We start from the raw sequence: 19,720 nt of genomic DNA on the forward strand, positions 1-19,720 counted from the left end.
GTCCGTCCGTCCAACCATCCATCCGTCCGTCTATCCGTCCGTCCCTGCATCCATCCATCCGTCCATCCGTGCATCCATCCGTCCGTCCCCGCATCCATCCATCCGTCCATCCACCCATCCATTCATCCGTCCGTCCATCCGTGCATCCATCCATCCGTCCGTCCGTCTGTGCGTCCGTCCATTCCTCTGTCCATCCATCCGTCCATTCATCCGTCTATACATTCATCCATTCCTCTGTCCGTCCATTTATCCGTCCATCCATCCGTCCGTCCATCCATCCATCCAACCATCCATCCGTCCGACCATCCATCCGTCCGTCCATCCGTGCATCTATCCATCCGTCCGTCCATCCATCCGTCCATCCATCCGTCCGACCATCCGTCCGTCCTTCCGTCCATCCGTGCGTCCGTCCATCCATCCGTCCGTCCATCCACCCGTCCATCCATGCGTCCATCCGTGCATCCATCCATCCGACCATCCGTCCGTCCATCCATCCATACGTCCATCCATCCATGGACGGACGGATAGACGGATGGATGGATGCACGGACGGACGGATGGACGGTCGATCGAACGGACGGATGGACGGATGGATGCAGGGACGGACGGATGGATGCACGGATGGACGGACGTCCATCCGTGCATCTATCCATCCATCCGTCCGTCCATCCGTCCGACCATAAATCCATCTGTCCGTCCATCCGACCATCCGTCCGTCCATCCATCCGTGCGTCCCTCCATCCATCCATGCATCCATCCGTGCATCCATCCATCCGACCATCCATCTGTCCGTCCATCCATCCGTCTATACATTCATCCATTCCTCTGTCCATCCATTCATCCATCCATCAGTCCGTCCGTCCATCCATCCTACCATCCGTCCGTACGTCCATCCGTCCGTCCGTCCATCCGTCCGTCCGACCCTCCATCCATCCGTCCGTCCATCCGCCCATCCATCATCCGTGCGTCCGTCCATCCATCCGTGCATCCGTCCATCCATCCACCCATCCATTCGTCCATCCGTGCATCCATCTAACCATCCATCCGTCCGTCCATCCATCATCCGTGCGTCCGTCCATCCATCCGTCCATCCACCCTTTCGTCCATCCGTGCATCCATCCATCCGTCCGACCATCCATCCATCCGTGCATCCATCCATCCGTCCGTCTATCCATCCATCCATCCGACCATCCATCCGTCCGTCCGTCCGACCATCCGACCATCCGTCCATCCATCCGACCGTCCGTCCATACGTCTATCCGTCCGACCATCCATCCGTCCGATCATCCATCCGACCGTCCATCCATCAACCCGTCCATTCGTCCATCCGTGCATCCATCCGTCCGTCCATCTATCCATCCATCCATCCGACCATCCGTCTGTCCATCCGTCCCTGCATCCATCCGTCCATCCGTCCGTCCGACCGTCCATCCATCCGACCGTCCATCCATCCGTCCGTCCATCCATCCATCCGTCCATCAACCTATCCATTCGTCCATCCGTCCATCCATCCGTCCGTTCATCTATCCATCCGTCCGTCCGTCCATCCGTCCATCTATCCGTCCGTCCATCCATCCATCCGTCCCTGCATCCATCCGTCCCTGCATCCATCCATCCGTCCATCCATCTATCCGTCCGTGCGTCCGTCCATCCATCCGACCATCCATCCGTCCTTCCATCCGCCCGTCCATTTGATCGTCCGTTCGTCCGTCCATCCATCCACCCATCCATTTGTCCATCCGTCCGTGCATCCATCCGTCTATCTGTTCATCCGTCCGTGCATCCATCCGTCCGTCCATCTGTGCGTCCATCCGTCTATCCGTCCGTCTATTCATCCATCCGACCGTCCATCCATCCGTCCATCCACCCGTCCATCCGTGCATCCATCCGTCCATCTATCTATCCATCCATCCGTCCGTCCGACCATCCGTCTGTCCATCCATCCATCCGACCGTCCGTCCGTCCATCTATCCGTCCATCCATCCGTCCCTGCATCCATCCGTCCGTCCATCCGTGCGTCCGTCCATCTGTGCGTCCGTCCATCCGTGCGTCCGTCCATCCGTGCGTCCGTCCATCCATCCACCCGTCCGTCCATCCATCCGACCGTCCATCCGTCCGTCCATCCATCCAACCATCCTTTCATCCGTGCATCCATCCGTCCATCCCTGCATCCATCCGTCCGTCCGTCCATCCATCCGCCCGTCCATCCATCCGACCGTCCATCCATCCTTCAGTCCATCCATCCGTCCATCCCTGCATCCATCCATCCGACCATCCGTCCATCCATCCATCCGGTCGTCCGTGCATCCATCCGTCCGTCCATCCATCCACCCATCCATTTGTCCGTCCATCCATCCGTCTATCCATCCATCTATCCATCCGTCTATTCATCCGTCCATTCCTCTGTCCATCCATCCATCCGTCTATACATTCATCCATTCCTCTGTCCATTCATTCATCCGTCCGTCCATCCATGCATCTATCCATCCCTCCGTCCATCCGTCCGTCCGTCCATCCATCCGTCCATCCATTCATCCGTCCATCCATCCATACGTCTATCCATCCATCTGTCCATCCATCAGTCTATACATTCATCCATTCCTCTGTCCATCCATTCATCCGTCCGTCCATCCATCCGTCCATCCATCCGTCCACCCATCCATTCGTCCATCCGTGCATCCATCCGTCCATCCATGCATCCATCCATCCGTCCGACCATCCGTCCGTCCATCCATCCGTCCGTCCAACCGTCCGTCCGACCGTCCATCCATCCGTGCGTCCGTCCATCCATCCACCCATCCATCCGACCGTCCATCCGTCCGTCCGTCCGTCCATCCGTGCGTCCGTCCATCCGTGCGTCCGTCCATCCATCCACCCGTCCGTCCATCCATCCGACCGTCCGTCCGTCCGTCCATCCATCCGTCCATCCGTGCATCCATCCGTCCATCCCTGCATCCATCCATCCGTCCATCCCTGCATCCATCCATCCATCCATCCGCCCGTCCTTTCGTCCGTCTGTCCGTGCATCCATCCATCCGTCCGTCCATCCATCCACCTATCCATTTGTCCGTCCGTCCATCCGTCTATCCGTCCGTCCATCCATCCGTCCGTCCGTCTGTGCGTCCATCTGTCTATCCATCCATCTATCCGTCCGTCTATTCATCCGTCCATTCCTCTGTCCGTCCATCCATCCATCCATCCGTCTATACATTCATCCATTCCTCTGTCCATCCATTCATCCGTCCGTCCATCCATCCGTCCACCCATCCATTCGTCCATCCATGCATCCGTCCGTCCATCCATCCGTCCGACCATCCATCCGTCCATCCATCCATCCATCCGTCCGTCTATCCGTCCGTCCATCCGTCTGACCATCCGTCTGTCAAACCGTCCGTCCGACCGTCCATCCATCCATTCGTCCGTCCGTCCATCCATCCACCCATCCATCCGACCGTCCATCCGTCCGTCCATCCATCCGACCGTCCATCCGTGCGTCCGTCCATCCGTGCGTCCGTCCATCCACCCGTCTGTCCATCCATCCGACCGTCCATCCGTCCGTCCATCCATCCGACCGTCCGTCCATCCATCCGTCCATCCATCTGTCCATCCCTGCATCCATCCGCCCGTCCGTCTGTCCGTGCATCCGTCCGTCCGTGCATCCATCCATCCGTTCATCCATCCACCCATCCATTTGTCCGTCCGTCCATCCGTCTATCCGTCCGTCCATCCATCCGTCCCTCTGTGCGTCCATCTATCCGTCCGTCTATTCATCCGTCCATTCCTCTGTCCATCCATCCATCCGTCTATACATTCATCCATTCCTCTGTCCAGCCATTCATCCGTCCGTCCATCCGTGCATCTATCCATCCATCCCTCTGTCCATCCGTCCGACCATCCGTCCGTCCGTCCATCCATCCATCCATACGTCTATCCATACGTCTATACATTCATCCATTCCTCTGTCCATCCATTCATCCGTCCGTCCATCCATCCGTCCACCCATCCATTCGTCCATTCGTGCATCCATCTGTCCATCCATCCGTCCATCCATCCGTCCGACCATCCATCCGTCCGACCATCCATCCGTCCGTCCATCCGTCTGACCATCCGTCCAATCGTCCATCCGACCGTCCATCCATCCGTGCGTCCGTCCGTCCATCCATCCATCCGACCGCCCATCCGTCCGTCCGTCCATCCGACCGTCCGTCCATCCATCCATCCGACCGTCCGTCCATCCATCCGTGCATCCATCTATCCATCCATCTGTCCGTCCATCCATCCATCCATCCGACCGTCCATCCATCCGACCGTCCGTTCGTGCATCCATCCGTCCATCCATCTATCCATCCGTTCGTCCATCCATCCGTCCATCTATCCATCCATCCGTCCGTCCATCCATCCAACCGTCCGTCCATCCGTCCCTGCATCCATCTATCCGTCCGTCCGTCCATCCATCCGTCCCTGCATCCATCCATCAGTCCCTGCATCCATCCATCCATCCGTCCGTCCATCCACCCATCCATCCATGCGTCCGTCCGTCCATCTATCCATCCATCCATCCGTCTATCCATTCATCCGTTCATTTGTCCATCCATCAATCTATCTATCTGTCTATCAATCTGTCGGGCCGGGAGGTGAGGGTCATATTTCCCCAGCAGACCTCCTATACAGGTATACAACAAGCACACTGACCCCTCCTGCACACTGCTCCGTCCTGCACACTGACCCGTCCTGCACACTGACCCCACCTGCACACTGCCCCGTCCTGCACACTGACCCCTCCCGCACACTGCTCCGTCCCGCACACTGACCCGTCCCGCACACTGACCCGTCCCGCACACTGACCCCTCCTGCACACTGCTCCGTCCTGCACACTGACCCCTCCTTCACACTGACCCGTCCTGCACACTGCCCCGTCCTGCACACTGACCCGTCCTGCACACTGCCCCGTCCTGCACACTGACCCCTCCTGCACACTGACCCGTCCTGCACACTGACCCCTCCTGCACACTGACCCGTCCTGCACACTGCCCCGTCCTGCACACTGACCCGTCCTGCACACTGCCCCGTCCCGCACACTGCCCCGTCCCGCACACTGACCCGTCCCGCACACTGACCCGTCCCGCACACTGACCCGTCCCGCACACTGACCCGTCCCGCACTCTGCCCCGTCCCGCACACTGACCCGTCCCGCACACTGACCCGTCCCGCACACTGACCCGTCCCGCACACTGACCCGTCCCGCACACTGACCCGTCCTGCACACTGACCCGGAGATATGCATCCAGCGCCCCGTTCTCCATGTACTCTGTAAGGATCATTATGGGGCGACTGCGGGTCACAGCCCCTTCAAGGCGCACAACATTGGGGTGGTCAAACTGTCCCATAATGCTTGCTTCACTGAGGAATTCCCCGCGTTCCTTGTCTCCACTCCCTGAGCGCAATGTGCGGATACACGCGGCTATCTCCCGTTTTCCTGGAAGACAAAGGCGGCCGCGACACACATCGCCGTACTCTCCTGGAGGAGAAAGAAAAAAGAAATAGATAAAAATGAAGTTTTTTGCAGCAATTTTCTCTTAAATTGTCACATAGGACTTCTAACCGGGGCGGACTGACCATTCGGAAATTTGGACACTGCCCGAGGGCCCGGGGTCAGTAGGGGGCCCCTTGAGATGCCCCTGGTACCTTTTTCATAGGCTTTTTTGAGTTTGGGCAAGGATACAGGAGCCCCATGATCCCCTATTGCCCGGGGACCCCATGAGTTGTCAGCCCGCCCCTGCTTCTAACCCAAGACCGATGGTTGACATGAGACCATATGATACAGCCAGGGGCGGACTGACAACTCATGGGGCCCCCGGGCAATAGGGGATCATGGGGCTCCTGTATCCTTGCCCAAACTCAAAAAAACCTATGAAAAAGGTACCAGGGGCATCTCATGGGGCCCCCTACTGACCCCGGGCCCTCAGGCAGTGCCTGAGTTTCCAAATGGTCAGTCCACCCCTGGATGGAGCCTATTGCTTGCTCTAGGCGTGAAGCCTTAGTAGAGAACATACAATTCGTCCAGCCTGGCATGAATGTGTGTGACGTTCGTCCAATGAATGATTTATAGTAGGAGGTTATAGGGTGTATGGCTGACGTGGAGACAACACACATTTTGTTATTTCAGAATCGTAATCAGTTCTGTTCTGGGTCCTACAGCCCGGAGCCTCTGGTGAGCTTTGGGTGAGATAAAGCCTCTATTCCTAGGTCTGCATCTTCTATTAACCCCTGCTGCACCAGAGGATTACAACGGGGGGGGGGGGGGGGGGGAGGATTTCTGTGAAACGAGGATACAACAACACAAGGGACAAATCTCAGAAAAGACAAGTAATGTCCCTTATGCTGATTTAGGAAAATACCACAATATGGCTACTAGATGGAGCTGCTGCTACTAGGAAACAAATACCTCTTTACTATGTTCATCCGCTCCATCTAGTGGTCATAATGTGGTATTTTCCTGCTTCACTCTGTATGAATATATAACATTCACGCCTGAAAATAGTCCTAGAACGTTTGATTTTGCCCATATTTGCACAGAACAAATTGTAGATGCAGTTTCAGATTTTTAAAAATACACCCATAAGTTAACCCCTTCCAGTCCAGACACTTTCACCCCCTTCCAGGCCGGACACTTTCCCCCCCTTCTAGGCCGGACACTTTCACCCCCTTCCAGTCCAGACACTTTCACCCCCTTCCAGTCCGGACACTTTTACCCCCTTCCAGTCCGGACACTTTCCCCCCCTTCCAGTCCGGACACTTTCCTCCCCTTCCAGTCCGGACACGTTCCTCCCATTCCAGTCCGGACACTTTCCCCCCTTCCAGTCCGGACACTTTCCTCCCATTCCAGTCCGGACACTTTCACCCCCTTCCAGTCCGGACACTTTCCCCCCATTCCAGTCCGGACACTTTCCTCCCCTTCCAGTCCGGACACTTTCCCCCCCTTCCAGTCCGGACACTTTCCCCCCCTTCCAGTCCGGACACTTTCCCCCCATTCCAGTCCGGACACTTTCACCCCATTCCAGTCCGGACACTTTCCCCCCTTCCAGTCCGGACACTTTCCCCCCCTTCCAGTCCGGACACTTTCAACCCCTTCCAGTCCGGACACTTTCCCCCCCTTCCAGTCCGGACACTTTCAACCCCTTCCAGTCCGGACACTTTCACCCCCTTCCAGTCCAGACACTTTCCCCCCATTCCAGTCCGGACACTTTCACCCCCTTCCAGTCCAGACACTTTCCCCCCTTCCAGTCCGGACACTTCCCCCCCTTCCAGTCCGGACACTTTCACCCCCTTCCAGTCCAGGCCAATTTTCAGCTTTCAGCGATATCACACTCTGAATGACAATTGCGCGGTCATGCAACACTGTACCCATATGAGTTTTTTAGCATTTTTTTGAGACAGATAAAGCTTTATTTTGGTGGTATTTATTCACCACTGGGATTTTTATTTTTTTTGCTATGTAAATGAAAAAGTCCAAAAATTGTGAAAAAAAATGTGTTTTTCTTATAAAAGTTTGCAAATAAATAATATTTCATCATAAATCTTGGCCAAAATGTATTCAGTTATCTTTTTAGTAAAAAAAAAACAACCCAAATTAGTTTATAACCAAAAATTATAATTTTTAAAACTTTTTTTACACTTTTATTTCATTTTTTAATATTATTATTTATGTTTATTTATTTTTTTTTTACATACTGTCACCCTAGCAGTACAGTTTCATCATGGTGACACTTGGGGGGGGGGTAATGAAGATTTTTAATTTTTTTTTACACTAATTGCTTTTACACCCAGAACGGCTGTAAAAGCAATCATTTCTCCTCTCTGGCTCACACAGAGGTCCCGTACAGCTATTGGTGTTCCACTGCATCTGGAGGACACAGTGGGCACCAGATCACGATGCTGTGCGCTCCCAGGGAGCGCACACAGTCCAAAATGGCGGGCGCTGTTTATGAACAGCAACCCGCCTCTGGACTGCCACCATCCGGCCATTTATATACAGCGGCCGGACAGCAAGTGGTTAACCCCTTAAAGTGGTTGTACAGGCTGAAGGTTTCATTCTATGCATGAAGATAAAAAACCTTCAGTGTTGTAACGGAACCGACCCAGCCTAGGCTGATTACTTCCGTTAGAATACCGCTTCCCCGTCCGAACAGCGACCACAGACACCACAACCGACCATACAAGACTGGACGACACCAGTCTTGAAGTAAACCAGGAGGTAGACTACTTTTATCTGACCACAGATACAAGATATATACACTTAGGGGACAGTCCCCCTCCCTGCATAATGACACAGGGCGGGATAATCTGCATTTAGTAACAAGAGACACACCAACAGACAGTCCCATCAGGAGGGAGGGCTGCTGGAGACACCCCCCACCAAGCCAATACACAAACACATACATCCCATAATAGTTTGCTCCCAAGCAAGACACAGAACGATGGGATGTAACCACATAGCATCAAACAATCACCAACCCCCCACCCCAATATTAGGGCAGATCACCCTGTACCCCTAACAGGCACAGGGTGACTTACACATAAGAGGGATATGGGGAGCTGAGACAGAGGTCTCCCCACCTCTCCAAAGTGAGCTGTGTTTCAAGGGCCCCCCACCCAAAGTGACTCCCGTCACACATGTGCAGTCCCCAGCCCCATAATACTTACCTGAGCTTGATCTCGATCCAGCCTTCTCTAGCGCTCCCGGCTCTCTCCCTCCTCACTGGGTCAGACACAGAAGTGGAAGCCATTGGTCCCCTTTGCTGACAATCACAGCCAGTGAGGAGGGAGCAGGGGGGGGGGGGGGGGTAGAGCTGCACCACACTCTGTGTGTTTTATGGACAAAGAGCAGGGCTCAGTACGCACAAGGGACCCAATAGCAAGCAACTTGCTTAGGGGGACTCAGCAGGGGGGAGAAGCCAGGAGCACCGGCAGGGAACCCAAGAAGAGGAGGATTGTGACTGCTCTGTGCATAACCATTACACAGAGCAGGTAAGTATAACATGTTTGTCAGGCATTAAATACAAAAAAAAACCATACATATATGATGAAAAAAAAAATAATAGTAATAATAAATTTTATTTTATTATATATATATATATATATATATATAAATATATATATTATTTTTTTTTTTACATTATATGTATGGTTTGTATATATGTATACACATGTACAAAAAATACATATGATAGAAAAAAAATATATATACTTTTTTTTATCATATGTATGGTTTGTACATGTGTATACATATATACAGACCATACATATATGATGAAAAAAAAAATAATAGTAATAACAAAAATTTATTATATATATATATTTTTTTTTTATTATTACTATTATTTTTTTTTTACATCATATATGTATGGTTTGTATATATCTATACACAAATACAAACCATACATATATGATGAAAAAAAAATAATATATATTTTTATTTTTAAAATATAATATTCTACTAAAATAATAAACTACTATATATCATTTATGACTTTATAAGCATACCAGAAGAGGATTAATGGATGACAATCACTTTAAAATCCATATATATATAATAAACCATATGCAATCATAAGTAACATATTCAATATTGAAACAAAGATTCACAACGCCATTTTCTATCGGAATACTTTCAGGGGGATGGAAGGGTTATTGCCTATTATCCGGGTATTTAATGCCTCTGTTCAGGAATAAAACATTTGTGTTTCTTCTTTGCCAGTTAGTCCAATGAAACAGAAAACTCATCCTGTATTTCTCATAAAATGCCTTCAGGTCCTTAGAAATATTCATCTAATCGTATCTTCATCTCATTACAAGGAAGATGTCAGGACAAATTTTTAACACGTTTTAACATAACAGGAAATTATTTCCACATGACGGGCCGTCTCCTCCGCCGAAGATCGACTTTAAGGAACGAGATTAATTCTAATTACTGAGCGGGGGATTTTACATACGGGGATGAGCAAAGAGAAGAGAATCTGCCAATTTTTCTTTTAGCCCTCATGTACATGTAAGATGGGGAAACAGCTCTCATTGTTTGAACACTGGAGTAAATCAAATGTTTTGACTGACATTCTGCTGTTTAGCCACAAGATGTCACTGTTTTTCTAACACAGCCTCAGACTGCATAGATACTTCTATATTCATGAAGAGGTGGGGTTTACACACAGGAGTTGAGTAAACAGGAAGAAGAGACAGCAGCCATGCTTTGGAGAATGGGGCTGTGTGTGAGCTGAGAATCCGATGCCATCCAGGTGTGAGAACATCCCTCCGTAATCAGAAATGCAGCTGAGTGAAGCTGATGGTGTTCAAGACGCTGATCCTGTTCAGAGAAAGGAAGATTGCTGCCAGGAAGGCTGATGAGATTGCTGCTTGTTGGAGAGACATTTGTTCTGTTCAGAGTCACCAGCGGATGCAAAGCAGACCCGGGTCGGTAAGATGGTGCACGCACCTCATTTCAGTGTTGGCGCCTTGAGACTACGTCCAAGCCTATAGTTAGTTAGTTAGGGTCTCTGTTTGTGTCAGGCCACAAGTGTTACTGATTATTGGAAGGACTCCACAACTTAAAGTGACATTTCACATTGGAGAGCTGATAAAATCCTACAAACTCAAGCCAGACTGGCGTTTTGCTCAGAAGGAATACTCAGGCACGTGCTACAGGACCAGTTATGGGAGGGGGAATACTGTAGATTTGTGTAAGATTGTAAGCTGTTGTGCTGCACCGCAGGCTAGCCCATACCGTACACCCATACACTGATTCCTGCTCTTTTAGGGTAATAACAGGTAAGGTGTGGCAGCTTAGTTGTGCCCCCCAGTAGGTAAATTACTACACCTTCTACCTTCATCCATCAGGAGGCGCCGCGCTGTGCAGCACAAGGGTCTCAGCCTTTGGGCTGGGTGTATGTAAATTTATTGTATGTTTCCAGCATTTGCGGTTGTGTTTATTTGCCACATCTAAGTAAAATTCTGTTGTGACAAAAGCTGGTGTTGGGGTTGCTTTCCTCGTCCATGACTTCACTGTATCCTGGGGAGCCCACCTTGGTACACGGCTTCCAGAAGAACCCACCCCGGTACACGGCTTCCAGAAGAACCCACCCCGGTACACGGCTTCCAGAAGAACCCACCCCGGTACACGGCTTCCAGAAGAACCCACCCCGGTACACGGCTTCCAGAAGAACCCACCCCGGTACACGGCTTCCAGAAGAACCCACCCCGGTACACGGCTTACAGAAGAACCCACCCCGGTACACGGCTTACAGAAGAACCCACCCCGGTACACGGCCTACAGAAGAACCCACCCCGGTACACGGCCTACAGAAGAACCCACCCCGGTACACGGCCTACAGAAGAACCCACCCCGGTACACGGCCTACAGAAGAACCCACCCCGGTACACGGCCTACAGAAGAACCCACCCCGGTACACGGCCTACAGAAGAACCCACCCCGGTACACGGCTTACAGAAGAACCCACCCCGGTACACGGCTTACAGAAGAACCCACCCCGGTACACGGCTTCCAGAAGAACCCACCCCGGTACACGGCTTACAGAAGAACCCACCCCGGTACACGGCCTACAGAAGAACCCACCCCGGTACACGGCCTACAGAAGAACCCACCCCGGTACACGGCCTACAGAAGAACCCACCCCGGTACACGGCCTACAGAAGAACCCACCCCGGTACACGGCTTACAGAAGAACCCACCCCGGTACACGGCTTACAGAAGAACCCACCCCGGTACACGGCTTACAGAAGAACCCACCCCGGTACACGGCTTCCAGAAGAACCCACTCCGGTACACGGCTTACAGAAGAACCCACCCCGGTACACGGCTTACAGAAGAACCCACCCCGGTACACGGCTTCCAGAAGAACCCACCCCGGTACACGGCTTACAGAAGAACCTCCCCCCCCGCTACACGGCTTACACACAGGGGACGTGTTGATGACGTTGGTAATGTTAGCTGTGTAAAGTTGGCATGGGCTGCCAATGGGTGGCCCCTGGTCACCGTCCTTCCAGCAGAGTGCATGAGAACAGCGAAGCATCAGTAGAAATCTGTCCTCTGCACACTCACAGACATATCTCCACCTACCTCCTACACTTTTCGGCAGCAGCGGAGAGGGCGGGAGGTCATATGACACCCTCCCAGAACTGGGTAACGGCGCTGTAGCCATCATTCGGCGCGGTTATCAAGTGATTAAAGTGAACTTATCCTTTAGGGTGTGCTAAAATGACAAATATTGAGAGGCCACATTAGCATGCCTCATACCTGTTCCCGTCACCTCTTCTATCTTTACGAAGGATACATCGATTTCTCGAGCGAACTCTCGCACAGCCTCGGTGGGGTCCTCATACGTTGAAGGGTCAATGTAATACTTCACTCCTAAACCTGAGGACAAAATTACATTTTTTTAATTAAACATACAAAAAACAGTATATAAAATGTCTGCACAATTTCACGTATGTTCCCGCACACACAACCACCCGCATGCCAAAACGTGCTGCTCTTTAACAACATGTCGGCTGTCATTCATTCCTAATGGCATCTAAAAACGCAGCACGTTTGAGGGTGCGGGAACAGCAGGGGAATCACAACCGCTGCGTTCTCAAAATGCTGTAGGAACCTCATTTATTTCAGGTACTTATATAGAGCCAGGGGCAGACTGACCATTTGAGCACTGCCCAAGGGCCCTGGGGTCAGTAGGGGGCCCCATGAAATGCCCCTGGTACCTTTTTTATAGGCTTTTTTGGGTGTGCTTTGAGTGTGGGCAAGGACACAGGGGCCCCATGATCCCCTATTGCCTGGAGGCCCCATGAGTTGTCAGTCCACCCTTGCACAGCGCTTTACATATCTATAGTACATTCACATCAGTCCCTAACCCTCAAGGGGCATACAATCTAAGGTCCCTAACTTACATTCATACATACACATACTAGGGACAATTTAGACAGGATCTAATTCACCTACCAACATGTCTTTGGAGTGTGGGAGGAAACCAGGGTACCTGGAGGAAACCCACACAGGCACAGGGAGAACATACAAATTCCAGGCAGGTGGTGCCGTGGTTGGGATTTGAACCAATGACCTGAGTACTGCCAGGCAGAAGTGCTAACCATTTAGCCACTGTGCTGCCCCTTATTCCTGTAAGAAACACAGGTACAGCAGCCCATCCATGTAAGTGGTGTGCCGTGACCGTGGAAAAGCAGCCAGCAAAGCCGCAATAGTGTGAACCAAGGGCGGACTGACAAATCATGGGGCCCCCGGGCAATAGGGGATCATGGGGCCCCTGTGTCCTTGCCCAAACTCAAAAAAGCCTATGAAAAAGGTACCAGGGGCATCTCATGGGGCCCCCTACTGACCCCGGGCCCTTGGGCAGTGCTTGAGTTTCCAAATGGTCAGTCCGCCCCTGGTGTGAACCGAGCCTAAGAATGAATGAAGAGAAACGCATTTGGGCTGCGGGTGGTTGCGGGAACATGTGCAATTCCTGCACCCACAGCCACTCACAATAGTGCGAACCTAGCCTTAGTCTTTTTTTTTAGGGCCGGTTCACAACATAGAAATGCAGTCCAGATGCATTCCAGATGCGTTTCCGCATGCACCTTTTTTATATGTTTTTGGCACATTTCAGTGCATTTTTGATGTGTACAGCTGCGTCTCTAATGCTTTCTGGTTCACTTTTTCTCCCTCTCTTGTTCTTCAATTTAAATAGGAACATGTGCGTTCCAGTGCGTGTTTGGCGCATTCCAGTGCGTTCCGATGCGTTTTACCGCGCTCCAGTGCGGTTTCGCAGGAAAAATGCAGCCTGTTCTACTTTATTTTCTGCAACCGGAAAGCACTGGAACTGCAGCGATGTGAACTATGATAATGACAGCCACATAACCTAGTTTCTGTACATTTTGAATGCAGAAAAAAAGCACACTGAGCCCCGTTTCACACTAATGCAGTGCGGGAAACGCAGTGAATCCTGTGCATTTCCCGCACCGCATTGCAATCGTATGGCGCCCATGCGATCTTGTACAGGTGTCAATTTTAAATAACGACACTCCGAAACTGCAAAACGCAGTGCGATTACCAGAATGCGCATTGCATGGGTGTGAACAATTAGGTGCGGGAAAAGAAGGGTCCTGCACCTTTTTGGTGCAGATGCAATGCGGTTTGAGCCATACAAAATATATGGCTCAAATCACACTGCACAGATACCACAGTGTGAAACGGGGCTCAGTTGCTTTTTTCTGCATTCAAAACGCACAGAAAGTAAGTGATATGGTGGTCAATGTCATAGTTCACATCAGTGCTTGCAGTTCCAGTGTATTCCAGTTGCAGAAAAAAAAGGTAGAACAGGCTTCATTTTTCCTGCACAGAACTGTACTGGAACTCAGCAAAATGCATCAAAAATGCATCCGAAGCACCAAAAACGCACTGGAATGCACATGTCCCTATTTATATTGAAGAAAAAGAGATGGAGAAAAAATGAACTGGAAATCATCAAAAACGCACCAGAACGCATCAAGAATAATAAAAATAATAATCAAGAAAAAGCATCAAAAATGCACAAGCAAAAAGGTATCCAGAATGCATCTGGACTGCGTTTCTATAGTGTGAACTGGCCCTTAAGGCTGTTGTCACACTGATCCATTTTTCTTCCGCTTTTTCATTTAAAAAATCGGAAGGAAAACGTGACCATGTATTCCTATGGAACTCTCCACACTGATCCGGTGCAGGTCCGGTGCGTTTTTTTAAAATCCTGCTTGCTGCATTTTCGGTGCAGTAAAAAAAACACAACTTGCCATTTAAATAAATGGAAACCGTGGCAAAAATGCATTAAAAACGCATCCTGTGGTGTATTTTTGGTGCATTTTTGAGTCACATGTCCTGTAAAAACAGCAGTAAAAACACATGAATTTTTGCAGCACTCTTGCTAGGATCAGTGTGAGCCCCGGTACACACTGAATGCGACTTTGAAATTGCACCACTTTAAGTAGTAACTATCTCTTTTAAGTAACAAAGCCACACATCAGTGTGATTTGTACCTCCGATTCCACTTCAGGTATGACGTGATTTACAAATCGTGCCTGAAATCGCATCTAATGTATGTCAATGGCACTGTCGTAGCCTCCCTAGTGTTCTGATTATGTCCATATTTCTGTGCTCAAAGCGGTACATTTTTTTGCATGGAAATATGTATTTTTTTATTGTAGGCTGTAATTCTTAGGAATAACTCACTGAAATCTGTCTGAACAAGAGTCTAGTAAACATCCCGGGTATGATAAAATTTGAAACACGAAATCATAAATTATAATAAATAATCATAAAAAATAATAATAATATAATAATAAATTTAATTCAATAATATAATCAAACCAAAAACACTGAAATTTGAAATATAGCGCCAAGTTCGCACATCACTGAGCAAAGTCGCAGAATTGCTTTCAGTGTCTGATGAGGAATTTCCCCCACGAATCATTATCACTCAATTCTGCAAGTGGTTCTGATTTACTATCGCTGTTCTCTAGCCAGTCTAAAACCGCTTTTGACCTAAAGGGACGCTTTTTGGACGCCATGAACGTTTCTCAGTTTCCAGGCAGAAAGAACAGTAAAAATGCAGGCAGGGCGCCGGACAAAGCACTCGGGACAAAATGTATGTGAAATGGTTTGAAACAGGAATGTTATACTATGTGATTTTAGTGTATTTAGTGAATGTCACTTTTTCACATTTTCAAATTTCCCGCCGTTCCGTCCCCCGTATGTCCCGACGTCGCAGGAACGGAACCCAGAAGACAGATGCCGGCATCGGCCGGAGGACATTGCCGGGGACACTGCAGGAGGGACATTGCGGGAGCGCAGGACAAGGTAAGTGCAGAAGAGATCCTGGAGCAACGCTGCAGTGTATTCCTGAGTGTAGCTCGGGGGGGTTACTGCTTGTGGTGCTGAAACTTTACCCCGAGCTACACTCAGGAATACCGCCGGGGGGTTAAAAGGTGCAATTTCAAGTAGCGCGATTTGAAAAATAGTTCCTGCATTTATAATTTCACCACTTCAGTGCAATTTAGCCCCGGTTCACACTGAATGCGACTTTGAAAACTTGCGACTTCACAGATCAGTGCGATCTGTACCTCCGATTTCACTGCAACTTGCAACTTCATTTAACAAAAGTCAATACAAGTTGCAATGAAATGGGAAAAAAGTAATACAGGAAATATTTTTGTCACAAAGGCAGATCCTATCAGACGTTTGTAGAACACTTCCAAAAGGGAACAGTCTAATGTAGGACTCACCTCTTGAACTGATATAGTGCTGCAGTCTGTCAGTGTATGGAGTTTCTCTTCTTTTACTGAAAGTATACAAAAAAACTACAATTCTGTTACCGGACAGGAGTGGCAGAGAAAAGTAGCAAAGCTGCAAATATAAGTAAAAGCGGAACTGCACTGCGCCTGAGCGCCACACACCAATAATTCCATTTAATTGATTTTTAATATCCAAAGCAAACTGCCCCACCCGTCCAAGTCTCCATGCTTTAGCGCCGCCCCATTGCAGAAATACTGCTACAGGGCAGCAGCGGTGCGCAAAGTCACTTATATATATATGATTTTACACTTCTAGGTAGGGGGTGCATGCGTGCCTTACCCACACCGCCATTCGCAGCCATGGCTGTCAATCACAGACGGTGATTACTCGCCGGCGCCCGGTGATTGCCAAGCAGCTCCGACGGGGGAGAGAACTGTTAGTAAACAAAACAATCCTCTCCCCTGTCAGCTCCTGCACACTGCTTTGCATGACTGTGCATAGCAGAGCCATACAAAGCAATGCGCTTACAGTGGAAAGCACACACAGCACAGTTAACCCTTTCATTGCCCCAGATGTTAACCCTTTCCTGCTCTGTGTTATTAGTACAGTGTCCGTGCTTTTTATTAGCACTGATCACTGTATTGGTGTCACTGGGGCAGGGCGGACTGACAACTCATGGGGCCCCCGGGCAATAGGGGATCATGGGGCCCCTGTGTCCTTGCCCAAACTCAAAAATGCCTATGAAAAAAGTACCAGGGGCATCTCATGGGGCCCCCTACTGACCCCGGACCCCGAGTTTCCAAATTGTCAGTCTGCCCCTGCACTGGGGATGTTAGTGACACCAAGTCAGTCCCCCCCCCCCCCCAGTGTCAGAATGCCCGCTGCAGTTTTGCTATAAGTCGCTGATCACCGCCATTACTAGTAAAAATAAAAAAAATTTAAAATCCCAGTATATATACCGCCTCCCAGTATCAGAATGTCCATCCGACTAACTAACTGTCACTGACATCCCCAGTGACACCAATACAGTGATCAGTGCTAATAAAAAGCACTGACACTGTACTAATGTCACTGGGCAGGAAGGGGTTAACATCTGGGGTGATCGAAGGGTTAACTGTGTGCTGTTTTACTATGTGCTGTGTGTGTGTTTTACTGTAAGCACACTGCTTTGTATGGCTCTGCTATGTAAAGCCATACAAAACATTGTGCATTTTCTGATAGGGGAAAGATCTGCATTGTTTACATACAGACCTCTCCCCCCCCCCGTCAGTGATACTCGGCAATCGCTAAGTGCCGGCGGGAATCACCGGCCGGGACCCAGTGATTGACAGGTCCGCTAATGGCGCTGCTCGTGCGCCCCCACCCAGAAATGCAAAATCACGTATATATTTACGTGACTTTGAGCAGCCCTGCCGCCCTGTAGCAGCATTTCTGCTATAGGGCGGTGGGAAATAGAATGCTAGTGTGCATGGAGCCTAAAGGTCCTTTCAGATGGGACAGACCTGTTTTGTGGATCCGCTTGCTCAATGGGGTATCTCTCCGCCAGGGGCGGACTGACCATTTGGAAACTCGGGCACTGCCCGAGGGCCCGGGGTCAGTAGGGGGCCCCATGAGATGCCCCTGGTACCTTTTTCATAGGCTTTTTTGAGTTTGGGCAAGGACACAGGGGCCCCATGATCCCCTATTGCCCGGGGGCCCATGAGTTGTCAGTCCGCCCCTGCTCTCCACTGAGTAGTCAAATGACAGGTCCGTGTCCGCTCTGCTGCTGCAGAATGGACACCGAGCCGTTTGCTCTCATCAGTTGGTGGTCGGATGAAAACGGACCACCTGTCCGTTTCCATCTGACCCGATCCGACGGATGGAAGGGGAATTGGATCCCCATCTGTACCTTTTTTGAGGGTCAGATTGGACTGGATGTTGGCGGGTGTAAACGGACACATGTCCGTTTACACCCACCACTCCATAGAGGAGAATGGAGGCTCTGATAGGGTCTGCCTGAAAATTGGGCAGGCGGACCCAATCAGAACGTTTATGTGAAAGAGGCCTAATAGAGCGCAAATGTTGTCATTTACAGGAGGCACCATTAGTAAATGGACTGTAGATGGCGCTGTAGGCTTTGCTGAGTATAGAGTGATTTATCCTGTAGATTTCAGCCACCATCAGACATGCTGAAGGCACAAAGAATCAAGTCCAGTAATAAGGCCCCATGTACATGGGACACTTCTGAACAGGGGCGGACTCACAACTCATGGGGCCCCCGGGCAATAGGGGATCATGGGGCCCCTGTGTCCTTGCCCAAACTCAAAAAAGCCTATGAAAAAGGTACCAGGGGCATCTCATTGGGCCCCCTACTGACCCCGGACCCTCGGGCAGTGCCGAGTTTCCAAATGGTCAGTCCACCCCTGCTTCTGAACGATGGAAACTGACTGCTGGAAAACATAGGTTAAAAAATGTCTGTTTAGCCGCGTTTGCATACCGCGTTTATGAACGTTTGCATTTAGAAGCGTTTTTTTAACCTCTTCCCACCGGCCGCACGCAAATGTGCGGCCTCCCGGCGTCTGGGCCTTGACACCGAGCGGCCGCACATTTGCGCGCAATTAAGAAAAACATATGTGCTGAAAGCGCGCACCCTGTGTGGTCCTAGCACACATGTTCGATACTCACGGAAAGGTCCCGATCTCCTCTTTCGATCAGGACCTTTCCCGATCATGTGACCGCCATGATGGCGAATCAAAACCCCACCCCGCCACCCGGCTTCTGAAACCCTTAAAGGGCCGGGAGGCGCCGACGCCAAGGGGTTAAAGATAACCTCAGGAGACTGTGCAAACTGATAAATATACCTATAAATGTAGCGCTCCCTAATATCACAATATTACATATATATATATGATTCAAACTGTGATATTACACACCATAAACACAAAATGATATATACCAAATAAAGTGACAGTGATCTAAAATCAAAAACTGGAAATGTGATTCAAAAAAAATATATATTTTGAATAATAGTCCCATCAATCAATAAATAGTCCAATAATAGTGATAAAGTGATCATAAATCATCAGTTAGTGACTTTCTGTGAATCCTCCAACCAATAAAGATGTGCGCTCACCTTCTATGCCTATAAAATAGGCTATACACGCTTGTGGTTCACAAAACCTGGAACCTGGCAGAATAGTCCAGACAGAAGTCAGGGGTTCTGCAACCACCTAGAGTAGAATGAAAACTCCTCCTACAAGCTTTAACCAGTGCTCAGCTGGACATTGATAGAAGTTACAAGACTGCTATATACTGCTGATGAGCAAAGGTATTTAGCAGTTTATATATACTAAAATAATTGCATTTCCATGTTCTGTGTACTGTGTGAGACCAGATATAGTGAATGCAGGGTGCGGGG

The 19,720-nt window shown here is 50.0% G+C and overlaps 1 protein-coding gene across 1 annotated transcript in view; it reads right to left on the bottom strand.

Annotated features, from left to right (window-relative positions):
• LOC149449385 (ephrin type-B receptor 5-like) overlaps positions 1–19,720 on the bottom strand; it is a 122,424-nt gene that overhangs the window by 21,063 nt on the left and 81,641 nt on the right. The window contains exons 9-11 of the mRNA XM_089693305.1: positions 16,314–16,369; positions 12,307–12,426; positions 5,270–5,517 (exon numbers count right to left, since the gene is read on the bottom strand). Of these exons, the coding sequence (XP_089549431.1) occupies positions 5,270–5,517; positions 12,307–12,426; positions 16,314–16,369 (424 nt within the window). The remainder of the gene's footprint in view (positions 1–5,269; positions 5,518–12,306; positions 12,427–16,313; positions 16,370–19,720) is intronic.

Source organism: Staurois parvus, unplaced genomic scaffold (assembly GCF_062004578.1).
Source record: "Staurois parvus isolate SC_StPar_1 unplaced genomic scaffold, SC_StPar_1.0 ptg000621l, whole genome shotgun sequence".
Taxonomy (NCBI): Eukaryota; Metazoa; Chordata; class Amphibia; order Anura; family Ranidae; genus Staurois; species Staurois parvus.